The following is a 17,537-nucleotide window of genomic DNA, read 5'->3' as shown; positions in this document are numbered from 1 at the left end:
TATTAGTGTGTCTGAAGTAAATTTCCATACTTACAGAAGCATCTCTGAAATTCATGCCAGTCTGGTGACATACTATAATCAATAGTTAACTACCTTCACGGATAATCCACATGACTTTTTTTAAGCTAAAACACTTAAGATGTGAAAGAAAGCTGCACGCAATACAAATTTTCAACTGCTGGGAATTCTGTTTCAGCCACTTTTTTTTTTAAATGTTATTTATTTTGTTCAAATATGACTCTGAGGTACTTGGTAATAATCACTTACAAATACTAATGAAGGGATTAAAAAAAATCGCAGGTATGTGAACAGCAGAGAAAAGATGGTAGGAATTGTTTCAATAAACTACAAATACAGGGAAAAGACATACAATATTAAGGAAACTATAATCAATCAAGTAGACTACCATGCCTGGAATGTACCTGCTAAAGTCCCTTACACCTGCTCATTTCTTATTAAGACAGACAAATCCATCTGAGCTGCTTCCTCCAAGTCCAAGTGCATTTTTTGGGAAAAATGCTTCAGAAGTTTACAGCTTTGATTTCTGATGGGCACACCTCTAATACCGATTTATTATTTTCACAGCCCAACAGGTATCTTCTACATGTACCAAATCCATTAACCAAAACACACTTATCAGTCCAAAACAAGATGATCACTCTTTATCCATATACACTGAAACTACCACTGCACACCTGCCTGTTAAAGGCGAACAAATCCTCCTACTTAGATTATACAGCTCGAACTGCTTGATGGTGTAACGTTTGAAAAGCTTCTTTGGTTATTTTCTTCCACACTCCTCAAGCAACACACTCATAGGTGCTCACAATACGCTCCAGTGGGCCACCACCAGTTCCAGCGTAAGTCATCTTATTTCTTAAACATCTTCACACTTCACTCCTGTCCTCCCCATCAGGAGCCAGGCTGCTGCCAGCTGACCCCTTAGCCAAGAGCATCACCAGTCTTAGTTTCCACAAAGCTGTTGTCTCCTAGGACAAACAGTCTGCAAATTTCCATAGATTTCTGATAATTGTAGCATGCAAAGAGAAAGACAGGCACACATATAACAATTATGAAGGCTGACTGTACGTATCCACATTAGTGCCAGACTGGACTAATATAGGCTAATATATTTTTTAATTTTTTATTACTAATGTTGGCCTAAACTCCAGTTTAAGCAAAGTATTTGAAAAAGCTCACAGTAGCGTACACGTTTATAACACGCAGTAATCACAAGAAAGCTTTACTTAAAAGTGGGCAAGTGAATAGGGTTCATAAGAATTTCTGAAGTCAACAGCTAGTATCAATTTATTTTTATAATCGTCATTCTACATTCCCACAACAAAGAACACAGCTTACCACCACAGAAAATTATCTATATAAAAGCTTCTTTTTTCTCCTCCCAAAGTATGCTTTTATATAATCTAGTTACTCCAATTCCTACTTTTAATGTAGGATTCTCCTGACTAAAGGAAAAAAGCCTAAACAAGAGCTATATTAAATCACGGGTAACGAGTGTTTGTTCTCTATTGAAAAACAAACAAACAAACATCAATCCCTTACATGTACTTCAAAATATCCATTGGTTTCAGAACACCACTGAATACTTTTTTTCCCCCCATGGAATTTCAGAGAAAAACATTAATTTCCTGTTATTTTTACCTCTATTTTTCCCTCAAGTGTGTTAATTTTACACTTGACTGCAAAGCATTATTTTGTTTGTGTGCCTTCAGAAGAAATATCATGGCTCCAAATACTAAGTAGTCAGATTTTGAGCATGGGAAAAAAAAAAAAAAGTATTATTTTCTCACCCTGTTGTCTGAAGCAGTTGGGAATGTATTTTGGGACCATAAGATGAATGACTACAATGCAAAGTTAAATGTACAGGAACAACTCCATCTGTGGTTACAGTTATATTTAGTTAGTTCAGGTCTTAACTTTCGAAGTATAGAGCTTAAAAAAGCGCTACTTGATCAAGTTCCCCGAAGCTTGAGTATTAAACAAACATCTACAAAAAAGTTTTAGGAATTAATTCATAACTGTTTATATCTTTATCTGTTTGAGAACCTGAACAGGAAAAATTAAGTTCAAATCATTCATTTACTTGACAAATGAGGAGAAAATACTCTATGACTTCTAACTGCAAACACTTTAACTAATAACAGTTCATCTTGTTTGTGTCTATACATCCTATTGACTAGAAGTGTTGCATTGACTAAAATTATGGCTAAAATCAAATCAAATAAGCAGAAAAAAATGAAGGAATTAAGCTTTTACAGCACAGCTTGAAAGCAGCCTGCCTTCCTTGTGTTTCACAGCATTCTTAGCTTTGGACGCAGATATGTCTTCCAGCATCAAATACTGCCAGCAATTTCTCAAACTAATTTTTGAGAATATGCCAAAATGCTAAAAGTAAGTATTTAATAAAAAAGGTCCGACAGATTTTTCTCATTTTTGTATCAAAACTGTTGATAAACTTCCTGTATGTACTGAAGAAAAAGCTGGCAATCTCATCCTTCAATAACTCCACTCAATAACAACCTTCAATAACTCAGTAACAAGGCATTTTTTTCAGTTGTGGTTTGGTTTTAGTAGGTTTTTTTAAATTTAAGTTGTATCATACAATGCCAAATTCCCCTGTTATTTTGTTAAACAAAACAAGCAGTCAGTATGGACAATGAGGGGTTTAACTCACCATTTGTTTGTGCCATCCACCCCACCCTAAATGACTTACACCAGCACAAGTGTCAAGTTCCCAGAGGAAACATAAAAAGGGCACATTATGTTACTAAGCATGTCTAGATTCTACATATTCAAGGTGCTGTCACAGTCTCTGACCATAGAATTACATTTGCCTTTGAATCTCCCTAAGGAACTGAACAGAGGACAAGAAATCAGTGCTGCTGGTTTTGTTGCCGGCAGAGTTCAGGTGTATATACACACCATTTTATATTTTGGCTGTTTTTTTATAAATGGGAAATTTTATTGCTCAATCCTATATATGTCAAAACCATGATAATGTAGTAATTTGCAGCAAACAGCTCATTCAAAAAATAAGTTATACTTAGAAAAACAAGAACATTAGTTAGTAAACGATACTTAGTTGTTTTATCCAAGAGCTGTATTCATAGAACCAACCTAGACAAAGAACAGATACCGGCTACACCTGCACATCTGTCAAGTCCGGTTTCCCTACAGTGAGATAACTAAACACAAAGAAGGCTGAGCACAGTTAAGAAGAAACTTTGGATCCACCACATAAAAAAAAGCCTAGACGCAAAAACATCAGATTGGAAGTGATCATAAAAAGTGGGTCTGTGTAATTGTTTGAAAAGTGCGTACATGGGAAGGACAAAGAGCAATGCAGTGGCACAGAACAACAGGAAGGAAAGAAATTACATGCAATGCAGAGGCGCAAAGAGGAAAACAAAGTGCAGATGCACAGGAATAGAGATGTGGGGTGCAGTAAGAATAGCTTCAGTGTTTAAACACAACGTTTATTTAAGCCTCAGCAGTCTTAAGTGAATACGCATGCAACAGATACTAACGTCACTGTCACCACCAAAACGATCCTGTACACGCTCCAGAAATAGTCTCTATTCTTGTCCTACAGGTTCAATGTAAAATCCATTCTAAGTAACAGATGCACTCGAGGACAGTGGCGAACAAAACCAACCCGAAAACAAGGCAGGACCCACCGCTGCCAACTGCGCTCGGACAGGTGTGCAGGAGAAGGGGAAGCTGAACGCAACAAAGCCACCGCGCTGCAGGCAGGGGGACGTGGGCACGGCGCGGGGCAGCCGCCCCGCCCCACCCCGGGCCCAGCGCGGCCGCGGGCCGCCCCGGCTCTGGCGGCGGCCCTTTCCCTCCCGGGGCCGGGGAGCCGCCGAGCGCCAGAGCCCTTTGCCCCGGGCTCGCCCCAAGCCGCCCCCGTGTCGGGGCCTGCCCGGCGGGGGGCTGGGGCCGCCGCCGCCCCGGGGACCCTCCCTGCCGCCCTCTCCCCGCCGAGCGCTCAGCGCGGCAGGACCACGGGCGGCCCACGCCCCGATCGCGGCGCGGCGGGGGGAGGGGCCTTCTCGCCTGCCTGCCCACCCCTGCCCTCCCCCAGCCCCGCTGCGGAGGGGACGGTAGGCAGCGGGAGGAAGAGCACCGACAGCGCCGTAACTCACCAGCTGCTCGGCGGCAGCGCCTCTTCCCCTTCCGCCATAGCTGTTGACGTGCCACCTCGCTCGGCCGTAAAGCGCAGTCGGGTGGTGGCTTCTCCCCTCCTTCCCACGCGCCGGCTCCCGTCGCCACCTCCCCCATGCTGCCGCGAAGTGAGGGCGCCGGCCGTAAAGCACGGACGGCTGACAGGGGGCTGGGCCGTGCCTGCGTGAGGAGAGTAGGCGTGGCCCGGGGCGGAGCGCTGAGGGCGCTCACCTGGGCGAGGCGGCGGGCGGGCCGTCGCTGGCGGCTCGGGAGACATAGCCGTCACGGGCTCCCTGCGCCGGGCCGTGCTGACAGACACAGCCTCAGGCAGCAGGGAGGCCCCAGCGCCCCGAGGGACGGCGGGGGGCGCTGAGGGGCGCGGGCAGCAGGCCTGCTGGAGCGGGGAGGCTCTGCCGTCGGCTCCCGCCCCGGCAGCTGCCTGCCTCGGCAGCGCTCAGGAATCGGTTTCTCCGGCGGGAAAGCTATTCCGTGAAACATTGAATATTTTCGGTTTTCATAAAGGTGAACCGCTTCGCTGTGTATGGGTTCGATCGTTAAAGGACTCTCCCGGTAGTCAGTGTTGTGCTAGGCTGTGCTCCGCGAGCCGGAGGAAATGGGGTTTTACGGAGCGTCCTGTGTCCGAGGGCTGGGTGTCACCGCGCCGTGTTCGTTAGCAGCCTTGGGCAAAACAACGCTAAGCTCTCGATCACCCGCGTTCCTTACTCATCTACACCCTCCAAGGAAAAATAAACGAATAAATAAATAATACAGCCGCTTGTGAAAGTTCAGAAAGAGTCAAGTAATTTCATGCATGGAATCATAGCGCCACCTCGTGATGGAGTCGTGTCCTTATGCTTGTCTGCCTGCCCCGCAGCTTGCCTCGGGACGTGCTCGGCGGCAGAGCCCAGCCTCGGGGCGGGGGAGACGCGCCTCGCCGAGCCTGCGCGGCCCCGTCCCGCCGCGGCAGGGGCGGCCCTGCCAAGGTACGGCGCAGTGCTTCCGCGTCTGTATTTGCTGCTTAGAAAAGATGGAACGAAGAGCGTTAATCAAGAAAAGTATTTTACAGTGCAGATTCGGATCCAGGCAATTAAAAAAAAATACTGTGAAGGAGAGGGCAATATTTTTAATTCCTTTCTCTTTTTCCCGCTTAATCTGTATTTTTTCACTGAAAAACAAGCCGACATCAAAACACCATGCATTTTAAACGCCTACTTTTATTGCTTAGGGGGGAAAAAATCAGTCATGCGCTCCCGAGGCGCGGTTTCCCGCCGGACAGCGATAACAGCGCGGCCCCCCGCGGCCCCGCCTCGCCGCCGGGCGGCGCCAGTGCGCAAGCGCGTCGGGGGGGCGGGGCAGGGCAGGAACGGCTCGCGCGTGGCGGCGGCGGCGGCATGGGGGACATGCTGGAGGAGCCGTGGTGGGAGGCTGTGTCTGCGGCAGGCAGCAGTCCAGGTACTGGTCTCCTGCAGCTCGCCCCGAAACAGCCATCCCGAGGGCCGGTCCCCTCCTCCCCGGCCCTTCTTCCTTTTCGTGTTGTGGGTTTTTTTCCTCCCACTTGCCCCCTTCTTCCATCCCTCCACCTTTCTCTTCTCCTCCGCTCTTTTAATTTACATCTTCTGTTTTTCCTTTCTCACTTGCTTTTTCTTCCTGTGCCATCTTTTCGCTGCTTGCTACCGGTGGCGGTTTTGTTTGTAGGCAAAATCTCCTCAGACAGGCGAGATCTAATATCTAACCCTTCAGACTCGGGATAGATAGAGGATGAAACGCAGGCGAAAATACCGGTACTTAAGTAACAAGAGGGGCCCACTGAGCAAAAATACATTTTAAACGAGTTCTAAAAAGCGGTGTGTCTGTGTGAGAAAACCGCCTTGAGTTCAAGCTCAGATGTCCCCTGCATTCATTTAGTTTCTACGCTGTGTTTGCTTCCAAACTTGAGTTTCTGTGATGGAAGGATATTGCATAATGTGTGTTCAATTGCCATTACGTGTGGTACTTGAGAAGCATCACCCAGGTGCTCACTGGGGTGTTGCACATCACCCTTGACGTGTGTTTTGTAGAAGGGCAGGAGTTAAACTGCTTTTCTACAGCCATTGCTCTTTGGTGTGTGGTACTATGGCTGATTTGTCTCTTTTCCTGACTGTAATATCTGGCTCCTATACTTGGCCTTTGTCAATGTGTCTTAAAGCTCTTTACAGCCTGTGGTTGCATCTGTAATGCTGAGATTTAGTGTAGAAATTTGGGTAGATATAGGTAATTAAAATGACTTTAACACTTTGTAGTGTCCTATTTTATTGATTTTGTTTTTTTCAAATTTATTTTTTTAAATATTGTATTGGTAAGATTTGGGAGTTATTGGGAGTTATCTGCACCTCTTGGAAGACTCCAGATCTTCCAGTGTCTTGACAATGGTTGCTTATTTCGTGTGAAAAGGCTCTTGGAGAATAGTTTGAGGGGGAGCAATATAAAAGTGGTAAGTATGTAATAAAGAGGGATCACAAGCCCTAATAAGGCTCCTGAGCATTCTGTTTTTATTTTTAGTTGCGTATAGGGTCCATGAGCCGTTCCAGTTTCCATGGTAAATGCTCTCATTGGGAATTTTTCATTCAGGAGTTCTAGATGTGTTAAGAGCCTACCTGCATATTTTGCCAAGCAGAGGTTTCATCTGGGTGGGTGGTAAGCTGATTTTTATGATGTTGGCAGCTTTCCTTTAGAAACTGGATACAAAGCAGGACTTGGATGATAAACTTTTGGCATTATGGGTAAACCATTTGACTTAGAGATGAGACTGTGAATCACAACTCTTCCAGTTATGTAAAACTCATTGTGATTTTTGCAATTGCATTGTTGAACTACTACAGTCATTCAAGTGGGAAGTAACCTCTGGAGGTGTCTAATCCAGCTCTGTGCTAATAACATGATATGCACTTCACTTCAAGAACATTATTTGAATGTGTTATGTACAGTTGAGTGTTGTGCAAACCAGGTACCTGCTGTCAGTATCCCAGCATTGTAAACTTGTCGGCAGGTTCTTTATGTGGAGCCTGTTGTATTAAGTTGACATAAGCCATCAGTAAAGAACAACATCTGTTACTTTTATTTTGTGTAGCTATTTTTCGCTTACAACAGACGTAAAATCAAAGGTTAATTTGTATTGCATCTTATGGATATGGTAAAATGCTTTAAAATTAGATGGCATGAAATATGAAATCAGAGTTTACGATGTACAATGTAAGCAGCAATACAAGAAAATAATTGCTTATTAGTGAGCACTTTTGACAGACTTGATCAAGTTCTTCTGTGAAACATCGTTTTGTTAAAAAAAAGGCTTATTATTCAACTTCATTTGCCGACCTATTTTAGAAAAGCATCTCTACCGCGACTGTAGTGCAAACCAGAATTAAAAACGTAATCTTTAAATATTGATCTTTTGCTAAGTCCTTTAAGTCTAGTCCTAGAATAAGTCTGACCAATGGAATACTCTCGTAATAACTCAGCCTTCAAAAGTGTCCTAGATCTTAACAACTTGTAGTTGGAAGAGGCTGGTTGTAAGATGAAGTGCGTGAAGGGTGTTTGGACTCACTTAAAGGGTATGAAATCACAAAATATGTATCCTAGTATATGGGTATATAAGTAATTCTTAATTTGCCTTTGGCCACATAATTGGAAATCATTATTTTATAATCCATATTAAAGATTAAAGGTAGTTACTCTCCCTTTGAGACATGTTTACCCTGCTGCAGATTGTTTATAGATGTAAAAAAACCCCAAACCAACAAAAACCAAGGAAAAAAAAACTTGAAAGGGTTATCCATCTATTTACCTTGTCACGTGACACAAACTAAAGAAACTTGCCCAATAACTTCTTCAGCACACCTTTAACTTTGAGAATCTTGTGGAGAGTGTGGTTAGGGATCATTGTCTGTTTGTCAGTGTTATGCGTGTCCCAAGTCATTTAACTGCAGAGCTTCCTTCCCTCCCTTTGTCCAGTCTTGATTTGGTTTTTGTATTGCCTTTAGAACCCTAAGGGAGAGGGTAAGGAATACTAAGTAGTTTGTTTAGGCACCAACTTTTTCCTCTTCTCTCCCTGAACAGAAAGAGCACTGCTCACAACACTGTAAATGTCCGTATCTTGCTTGTAGCCAGCAAGCCACATCTCCCAAACAGTTTGAGGGAGAGGGATGAACTTTTATTTTTCAGAATTTCTTCCAGTTTCCTCCTTTTATGTTACCACTCTTTGTCTTTCTCTGTGCTAATTTGTCTCCCTTAATCCCATAAGAGTATCCCCATTTGTCAGTTTGCTTAGATCCTTAAGTAAGAGCCTATGTGGGCCATGTACCTCATAGGTAGAAATTAATTGTGTCATCCCAAGACAGGAGTAAAAGACGGGAAACTTTTCTATGTCAGCAGTACAAACAGGTGAGAAGCATAATATGGTACCATGGACAATGGTTTGACAGTACTTGTGGGGTCCTTTGTGAGCTCTAAAGCAAAGGATGCTATTGTGGGAATTAATTCCTTTTGCTAGAGGTTTTCTTGTCTTGCTGTAGACTGGCAATAAAGAGTGCCAAATAGCGTCAATTTGTAATACGTGGTTTGCAGTTGCCAAGAACTGGACTGTTGTAGCACATTCAGTGGGAAATTTGTTGCTTGATTGGAGCCGAGATCTGTTGGTGGACCTGTGTGTAAGAAGAGGTTTGTATCTTCCTTTTTTTTTTTTTTTTTTTGGCTCATCCATGAGTTGCTGTCCCTTCTGATGAAACTTGTTCTTGTACTGAAGATTTATCTGATAAGCATGCCATGTTGACAACTGCTTTTTGAAATTTGTTTCTTCACATTTACATACATTCATTGTGCAAGTTGAAGAACATGTATTGGTATGCTTCTGTGAATGTGAACTTTATTTGGATCTGAGCATACATGACATGGAGCCTCAGAACTTTACAGTTACCTGCAGATTTAGTGAATAAAATTTGAAGGCTTTTATTTTTGATATGGAAGAGTCATTCTTTAATTTCTGTGTTTTGACACAACTGTGCCTTGTAAGATACAAGCTGAAATAATTTTTCAGTAGACTGATCTTTTTAAACTTCTTTTTTTAAATACTCCTGGAGAATTTCTTGTGGAGCTGTTGTGAGAGACATAGGTTTCTGTTGTGGATTTGTAAAAATAGTCACGCAGCAGTGCTAATGTGTTGTACTGTCTCAGTGGTTAAGTTAAACTTTTAGCTGTGAAATAAAAGGGGAAAAAATTGGGTAACTGAATGTATCAAACTCCTTGCTTCAACAAAAGGATCGCAATTCTGGCTATGGCACTGTGATCACCACCAGCTTTTGCTTTATTTAGGAATTAGGATTTGGCAGTTCTTAAAGAAAGACCTATGTGAAAGGAGTTTTTCCACACATTATCAGTTGAGCCGTTTAGACTGTTGGAATGCACTCTGTTAGGGGAAGAAGAATGAGGGAAACGTTAATATCAGGGAAATAAATTAATGTTTATATTCTACAACAGTAACTCTTATTAGTTGGTATTACAGGATTCCTGGGGTGTGTGTGGTGTGCACATTTCTTGCAATAATGGTATCTTGTTAGTTTAAACTTTCTAAAGTGGAACAGTGAGAAATTTTGGGGGTTTTTTTAGAGCAATGATTGCTATTTCACAGAAAAGTGAAAGCAACAAACCTGGAGTCTCTTCTAATGTTCTGATATTTTTTGTTTGTTTGGGGTTTTTTTTTGGTATGCCTTGGTTGAAAGGAAACTTTGAGTGACTTGTAAATCTTTTAAAGAAGGTATGTGTCAAGAAAAGCAAAAAATTCTTTCATGGGTGAACTAGAAGTACTTGTGCAAAGAGTTAGTTTGGTTAAAAAAAAGTTATGAACACGGTTATCTGTTTTACTTGAATGTCGAGCAGTTGAAGGGCAAAATTGTGGAGGAATGCAAGAACAAAATTGCACTTCTATGTAAGTTAAAACTTACTGTTAAGCTTCATGCAAATTTTGATCAGTTCCAGAATACTGATTAAGTGAACTGAAATCTAAACATTGTAGTACAAATAAAATGGTGAAAGTTCATTCAGCTAATACAAACAATATCCATCTCGCTTCTTGCATCTATTTTCCTAAGATAACATCTCCACAAATGCGATAGAGGATAATCACACTACTTAACTCATTGAGACGCGAGTTGTTTATCTTCAGATCATGTTTTTAAAGTGATGCTTGGCACAAGGAGCTCTGCATGTCTAAGTTCTATGCATTATAAAATTTCTCCATACCTCTCTTCATTCTGTTTTTACTTACTACTTCATACAAACGTCTAATCTTCATATGTATTTCTCCATACTTCTCTTCATTCTGTTTTTACTATTGAACATAAGATATCCTGAAGCACCTCTTGACTAGCTCAACTTTGAAAACAAAACAGCACCTTCTTCAAGCTCTCTTCATTTGACTGACCATATGTTTTTATAAATCTACTAAGACAACATTAGTATAGTTATTTGTGTAACATGTCAAAACTGAATTTATAGTAGGAGCTTATTTGTGTCTCATGTACTTCTCTACTGTGAGGGCCAAATTCTGAAATTTCACCAGAGAAATGGGAACACCGCTTTATCCCTGCAGACATGCAGTTACCTTTGGCTCCTAAGAATCTGACTGTCTCTTGCTGTCCTGTGATTGGTGACCATTGAGGGTGCTGACCATGTGGATGGTTTAGACTTCTCCCCAATGGAAACAATTGCTGTTTAGATTCAGATTGCTCAATCCATTTTAATGGCATAGATCACAGAAAATTACTTACTTTCTCTCTCCGCTTTGAAGGCAGGTTTTGGACACAGTTCTTACAATGCATAGCTTTCCAGAACTGCTGTCTTGGAGTGGTTTGTTGAGATGCCCACCAGGAATTTTGACAGGTACTTTGGTTGTGCTTGTAGGCTTTAGTTTGGGAATCCGAGTTGGAATTGAACGATGGAACGCATCAGTAATCTTGAAATAAATGAGAAAATAAGTTATGCATTAGAGAGGAAAGATGCACTGTGTGTTTAGCTCGTCAGTGTCTTTTCCACTTTGTAAAACTAAACACATTGCTCTTAGAACTGTTGGTCTGAACTTCCTTTCTCTCCTTGGTAATGAGAGTGTAGATTTGTATTTATCTTACCTATTTGATTCATGAATATTGAAAAATCTGAACGGATCAAAATCCAGAGTATGAAGAGAGGCTTCCTGTCAGCCCTCTGATTAGGGCAGCAGCCCTAGGGGCTGAGCGAGCGATGCAGTGCAAATGAACTGTGTGACTTCTCTGGGTGAATAATCAGAGAACTTCCGCATGCAGAAGAAAGTCAATTTAGTCCTGAGTAGCAGGCAGTACTTAGATCATACTTTACTGTGAGGGATCATTCTTTGGAAGTGACCACAGTGTATACAAAATTAATGTATTTGTAAGAGGGAAGTCTCCTTCTGGAATCCATCATAGTCATATTTAATTTCAAAGAAGTAACTAGAAAAAAATAAAGTTAAAGTGATCACTGAAAATGAGTGAAGACTGTAAAGGCAAGGAGACTGTTTGAAATGTACCATATCTGAAACAAGGGTTAAACGTACACTACCCATCAGAAAGGCTTTTTACATCACAAGCCTTGTTATATCCCTTTTGTAGTTGAGCAACAGAGTAAAAGTTAATTGAGCTTTTTTTTTAAAAGCCATAAAATGGAAATGGTGTTCAGATGAGGACAATAGTTTGAGAACAGGGATAGAAAGAATAGTAATGATCTCACAGAACAATGGGACATTTCTTTCAAGAGTTCTGAAGGAGATTATTGTAAAAATTGCTGCATCCTTATTGGTGATGTGTGATCTGCCAGTGCAATTGCTAGTGATGCTAGAGGGATATGATGCTACTTTTTAAGGTAAAGCTTCACAGAAGATTCTTAAGTATAATGGCTGAACTGATCAAACTGTAGAAATTACAATAAGAAATAGCATGTTTGCTCACACGGTTACTAGTTTTGCACTGGGAAAACATCGACACTTCTTCTTGAGGATACTGTTCAATAGTCAGATAAGGTTACATAAGTATATGGTATCAGATTGTTTAGTAATGAACTAGGCAGTGTCAGTGTCCCAGGCACTGGAACTGTGAAATTGTCAATAGTGTTGAATTGTTTGAATGGTCTGTGACCTGGACCTAACCCTGGAATGATCCTGGAGCATAGCTTGGGAGTTAGCCCAGAGGAAGGTTTGTTTTGAGCATGTAGTTTGTATCTGTCAAGGCTGTTTTGGAGGCTTGGGAAGTTTCTTGTAGTTTGGGTTGACTTGTGTCTGAGGGACAGAGGCAGGTGCCTTTTAACTTACTATTATAGATGTGACCATGCTATATTATGATTAAAAAAAAAAGTCATAGTGGTCTCTAACAAAAGAATTTTGGAAGATTAAAGTTTTGTGGAAAAAGAAGAATTGTCATGGTTCAAAAGTGGCAAGTGGAGGAAGCAGAGCATGTAGCCAGTTTTTGTAATATAGTGGAGATATCATCTGAGCCTCACAGACACCTGTGATATTCAACATAGTCATAAACTGTATGGGAAGAGAGTACTGAAATAATTACCTTTGCATATGGTACACAAGGAAGGGTAATACAGAAGCAAGAGCTGGCAGTAATTCATAGTGTTGAGTAACAAGGTGATAAAAACATGTCAGTTCTGTGTTAACAAGTGAAAAAAATATATGTAGGGAAAACTAGTTCACCTACAGTAGTAAATATGACATCTGTTGCCACTGCGATACAGATCCTGGAGTCACTGTAAGGGGTCCTCATTGTTCAGCAGCTGGCAATTTTCAAACAGGTAATAGGTGGATTAGGAATTACTATGAAAAGAGTAGAAGAAAACAGACCCCATTATTTTTTAATAAGAGTGTAAATCCAAACCATGCCTACATAGTCAGTATTTTGCAGAGTTTTGTCTAAACAGCTCAGGAAAGGGTATTGCAAAATGCAGAAAAACGTGGCAAAGACAATCAGTTATGGAATGGCTTCTGCAGAAAGATTAAACAACATACAAAAAACCTTTTTCAGATTGGAAAATAGATTGTGGAGAAGAAAAAACCCAACAGACGAAATCTAGCATTATGGTGAATAGGGGAATTCTCTCTAATAACATGCTTGAGAGGGCATAAAGGTTGGGTAAAGGATAAGTAAAAAGTATTTTCCCTTGCCAGTGAGCTATGAAACTCACTGGGACAGCAGTTTTTGAGGTGATGATATAAATTGGTTTGGAGAGAGTTTAGACTGATTCATGGTATCCATCAAGGACTGCTGAACAAAAAGACATGATGTAGATTTCAGCTGTGGACAGCAGATAGCCCTAAGTTGTAGACTGCTAGAGATTGGGTTTATTACTTTCCTTGCTGGGTACTTAGTGTTTTTTTAATAAACATTTTCTGCTGGTCACTACCAAAGATGCGATACATAGATCCTGGGTCTCAATGTGTATAACTCATTTTGTGATTTTATTTTCAAAATCAGAAAGCTTCAATTTGTACCTTTTTTTTTTTAATATTTTGAGAAATGAAAGACTTTGGCTTTGGAAGTTGAGGAAAAAGGAGATGCATTTTTCTTTGCCCTGTGTTTCTTAAAGATTTTATCTCTAGGTGGCAGCAAAGTTTTTCTTTTGTACTGCGTCACAGTTTTTCCGCTAAAACAAAAACATTAACATGTTTTTTCATGGTAGTCTTGAATTGTAGCACTCATATTGTTAGTATGCAAGGGGAAAAAACTGCCCAAACAAAAAAACCCAAAACCCAAACCACCGCCACCAACCCACAAGCCAAAAAGCATTTTGATTCAATTAGCAAAGGCACTGTGTTAAGAAAGAAAGGGTTGGTGGTGGAGGGGGGTAATTGTGTTAACGCTATATGGGTACTGAGTTGAAACAGGTTGCCTTCTGACTGTGTGGTGTGGCCTGGTAGACGAGGCACAATATTAAGAACAAAAAGTTTGGGTGGGCTGTTCCTAGCAGTGCTACTGGCTGGTGTCAATGTGGAGATGATATAAAATTTGCCTCAGTTTCCTAACTATAAAAAGAATTGGATAATCATTTGGTGAGCATATTGAGATGAATAGGTAAAAATATCTATGTAAAGTCTTGCATGCCAAAGTGTGATTGCATCTCTAAGAAAAAGTGGTGGTGGTGGTGGTTTGGTTTTGTTGGTGTGTTGGGGTTTTTTTGAGAAGTGTTCCAGTTCAGGGATTCCATAGGGTACAAAGTGGTTGGAGGATTCTGTCTGTAGTTAACTAAACAGCAGAATGAGTGCTTTAAGAAGGTATTTGTAGGCTCAGATTTCTACAGGTTTTGTGGGTCTTAGGTTCTATTTACGTTCTAAAGTCTTATTAAATCAGTGGGAAGTTCAGTGTGAAAATACCCCGGTGCTTTGGCCTATAGTTTGTGCCACTGTCCAGCTCATTAAAATCGCTGTTTACAATATGGCCTTCTGAGCCATCAGATTTCATTTCAAGTCATCAAAAAATTCTTCCTTGAAATTATGTTCTGTTTTGCAGTTCTGAATGACAGTATTGAATACGTCTAAATTATTACCACTTAGTGCTGAGAGTTGCATTATCACTGATGACTTTGTCAAGGTTTGGTCTGATTACAGTGTTTGTATTGCACCCTCTTGTGTGTATGTTTGCTTATAGCCACGGTAACTGAATTGGTGCAACTCCTGGCATAGGCTCAAACTTGAGGATAAAAGCTGTATTATAGGGTTTTTTTCCTATGCAAATAAACTATACCAAGTTTCTGTTAAGTGAGGGAGCAGCTGTGCTTGTTTCATCTGGAGAAAACAAAACTGAGGCAAGTCATGATAACTGTCTTCTAATATGTGGGAGTCTGCTGCAGAAAAAGCAGTTTTTGAAGTCCAGTGGAGGGGTAGGATTACTGGATTACAGTGTCCAAAAAGGAGATTTAGCTTAGAAATTACCAAGATTCTTAATGGCAAGGATATTTCGGCTGTGTTATATAGATTCCTGAGGTAACTGAAATTGTCATGGCAGAAGTTTTTTAGAACAGGAGGAACCATGCTTTTGTTTGGAAGGATTTTAAGTCAATTTCTAGTAAGGGGAAATAGGCTGGGAAACGTCCCTTCTAAGCTCTGTTTTCTGCAGTTTCTACTCTTCTGCTGATATTTGGCCTGTTACAGGACTCTTGATGTCAATAATATGACCTATTTGGCAGAAAAATCTATATTAATGCTAGAAATAATTTCTATATATGTGTCACAATTTGCAGTCATGTAGCCAAGTGTGTCACTGTGGTCTTACTTCCTGAACACCAAGTTTAAGTTTGCTTTCTGGTGGTGGGGAAAAAAAGTATGGTTGGACAGAGCTGGAGGCAGAAGTTGTATTCCTAACTACTAAAAATATGTGCCTTTGCTTTTCTTGGGACATGTCTTCCCAAGCTGGAAAGTGTGATCATCTTTTAAACACAAGGTAGTTCTAAAGCTCATTTTTTTGTATCTATTATATCATAATAGATAAGTGACAAGACGTACCGATAAGTAAGGCTAGGTTGTGGGTCAGCTCCCCTAGGGCAAGGATTTAGCTGGGACTGGTTGATCAGCACTGCCATGCAGCTGGCTGTTCTCTGACATGAACAGTTGCTTGCTGTTAGTTCTCTTCGCTTGGCCCCTTGAAACAAGGAGGGATGGATCTCTGGCACCTTGTTAGGGCACCTAGTATGGTCCCTAGGAACAGCAGTATCATGGCCTTTAAGGAATATAAACACTCTGCAATGTTAGTTCTGTCCAGGGGAGGGTAGTGCCGACACGTAAATGCTTCTGTTGGCGCTTAACAGAATACATTATTTTACAAATCTGTGTGAGATCATCAATTCACTTGGTTCAAAGCTGCGCTGCCATTTGTTGAATAAGGTTCTTGGTAGCAGATATTAGTCTGCACAGCTTGTGGGCAGGTAGGGATATATGTGTTAGGATATTTCCAAGTATGCGGTTTTTAAAGATATTTGGAGCTGTGCTCATACCTACACACACCTTTTAACGTGAAAACATCTCAAGTGTCTGTTCAAAAGCTTTGAATATGTTTCCCATATTAGCTTATATGTATGTTGAGGAAGTATACAGGGGTAACCAGGTTGGGCCCAAATTTGTTCTGCATGGAGAAGGAAAAAGAACCCTCGCTTTTACCACCATGGCTTTTTTTCTGTCTGGGAGCAGGCTGTTTTCCTCTGTGAAGGCCACATTTAAAGGTGTGTTAATCAGTCCTGGGTTTTTTCTTACTATGGAGATACATATCTATATATCAAAATTACATTTAAGAAAAAATCCTCTACCTTTTGTCCATCCAAGACTGGTGTTTCTATGGGATAAAGCATGACCTATCATGGCTTGAGACAATCAAGGGTAAGAAGTTCTAGATTCTAATCACAGCTGAAGCTGCCTTGCTGTGATTTTGCACAAAGAGGAATAATTTGTTCTTACTACTGCAGAAGGATGTGAACAGGACTGGTGAATATTTGTTGTATATTTGGAGTGTTAGGTGTTGTATTTGCTTGCTAGATTGTATCTGTTCAGACAACAATGCTAGCATGTAAGGTGAGGGCTTTGACAGTGATTCCAGTATAAAGTGCTCATCTTTTTTGCCTGACCCATCAGTTATGCTAATATAGCTTTTTTGTAGAGCTGTACTGTGAAGAAATGGATCCTGGGTTTTTTCTGTGGTGGTGGGTTTTTTTTTGTTGTTTTTGTTGGTGTTTTTTTTGTTTGTTTTGTTTTGCGCTTTTAAAAAATATTTTTAAATAAAGATATGTGGAATATGTGGGGGGTGGGTTGGTTGGTTGGTTTGTGTGTTTTGTTTGGGTTTTGTTTGTTTTGGGTTTGGTGTTTCTTGGGTGGTTTTTTTTTAATCCAGGTTAGTTTCTTGACCTGGTTCACAGTGCTGCCTTCCTGGACAGTGATGACAGCATAACTGAAAGGGCAGTGTTGTGTGATGAGGGATGTGGTAGGGGTAAGAAAGGGAAGGAGCTTCTTTTACCCATCCCTTTATGAAGACTCTGTGATGTCAGGCCACTGCTTGACCGATGGAGAGTCATTGATTAAAACCAATTTAAATTAACTTAAATTTAAAAAACAAATGGAATTCCTTTTGTGTTCAAAATATGTTGCTACATTTTGGGGCCACTGACTGCAGATTTGTGAAAACACTTCATGCTTCATAAATTTTTAAGGTTTGTCTTTTTTTTGAGCAATTTCCCACTTACAGTACTTGGTGTTAATTTTAAAATGTCTTTATACACCCATTCGTGCTGTACTTGAACCATAAGGTCTTTTTCTGTTTCTTGGTAAC

The 17,537-nt window shown here is 41.0% G+C and overlaps 2 protein-coding genes across 7 annotated transcripts in view; one reads left to right on the top strand and one right to left on the bottom strand.

The window, feature by feature from the left end:
- The window catches only part of TBC1D23 (TBC1 domain family member 23), a 35,115-nt gene extending 30,808 nt beyond the window's left edge, over positions 1-4,307 (bottom strand). For 5 of the 6 annotated variants that reach the window (XR_008747126.1, XR_008747128.1, XR_008747125.1 and 2 more), the window contains exon 1: positions 4,170-4,307. Coding sequence is in view for 2 of the 6 variants with exons in the window: in XM_055803306.1 (XP_055659281.1) it covers positions 4,170-4,207 (38 nt within the window). In the remaining 4 variants the exon portion in view is untranslated. The remainder of the gene's footprint in view (positions 1-4,169) is intronic. The other variant, XM_055803307.1, reaches the window with a different exon arrangement.
- Positions 4,308-5,540: 1,233 nt separating this feature from the next.
- The window catches only part of CMSS1 (cms1 ribosomal small subunit homolog), a 236,996-nt gene continuing 224,999 nt past the window's right edge, over positions 5,541-17,537 (top strand). Inside the window, exon 1 of the mRNA XM_055803321.1 lies at positions 5,541-5,640. Coding sequence (XP_055659296.1) covers positions 5,580-5,640 — 61 coding nt within the window. The 5' untranslated portion in view covers positions 5,541-5,579. The remainder of the gene's footprint in view (positions 5,641-17,537) is intronic.

This window comes from Falco peregrinus, chromosome 4 (genome assembly GCF_023634155.1).
Source record: "Falco peregrinus isolate bFalPer1 chromosome 4, bFalPer1.pri, whole genome shotgun sequence".
NCBI lineage: Eukaryota > Metazoa > Chordata > Aves > Falconiformes > Falconidae > Falco > Falco peregrinus.
The sequence above is the reverse complement of the archived record's forward strand: the minus strand, read 5'-3'. Positions and strand labels throughout refer to the sequence as shown.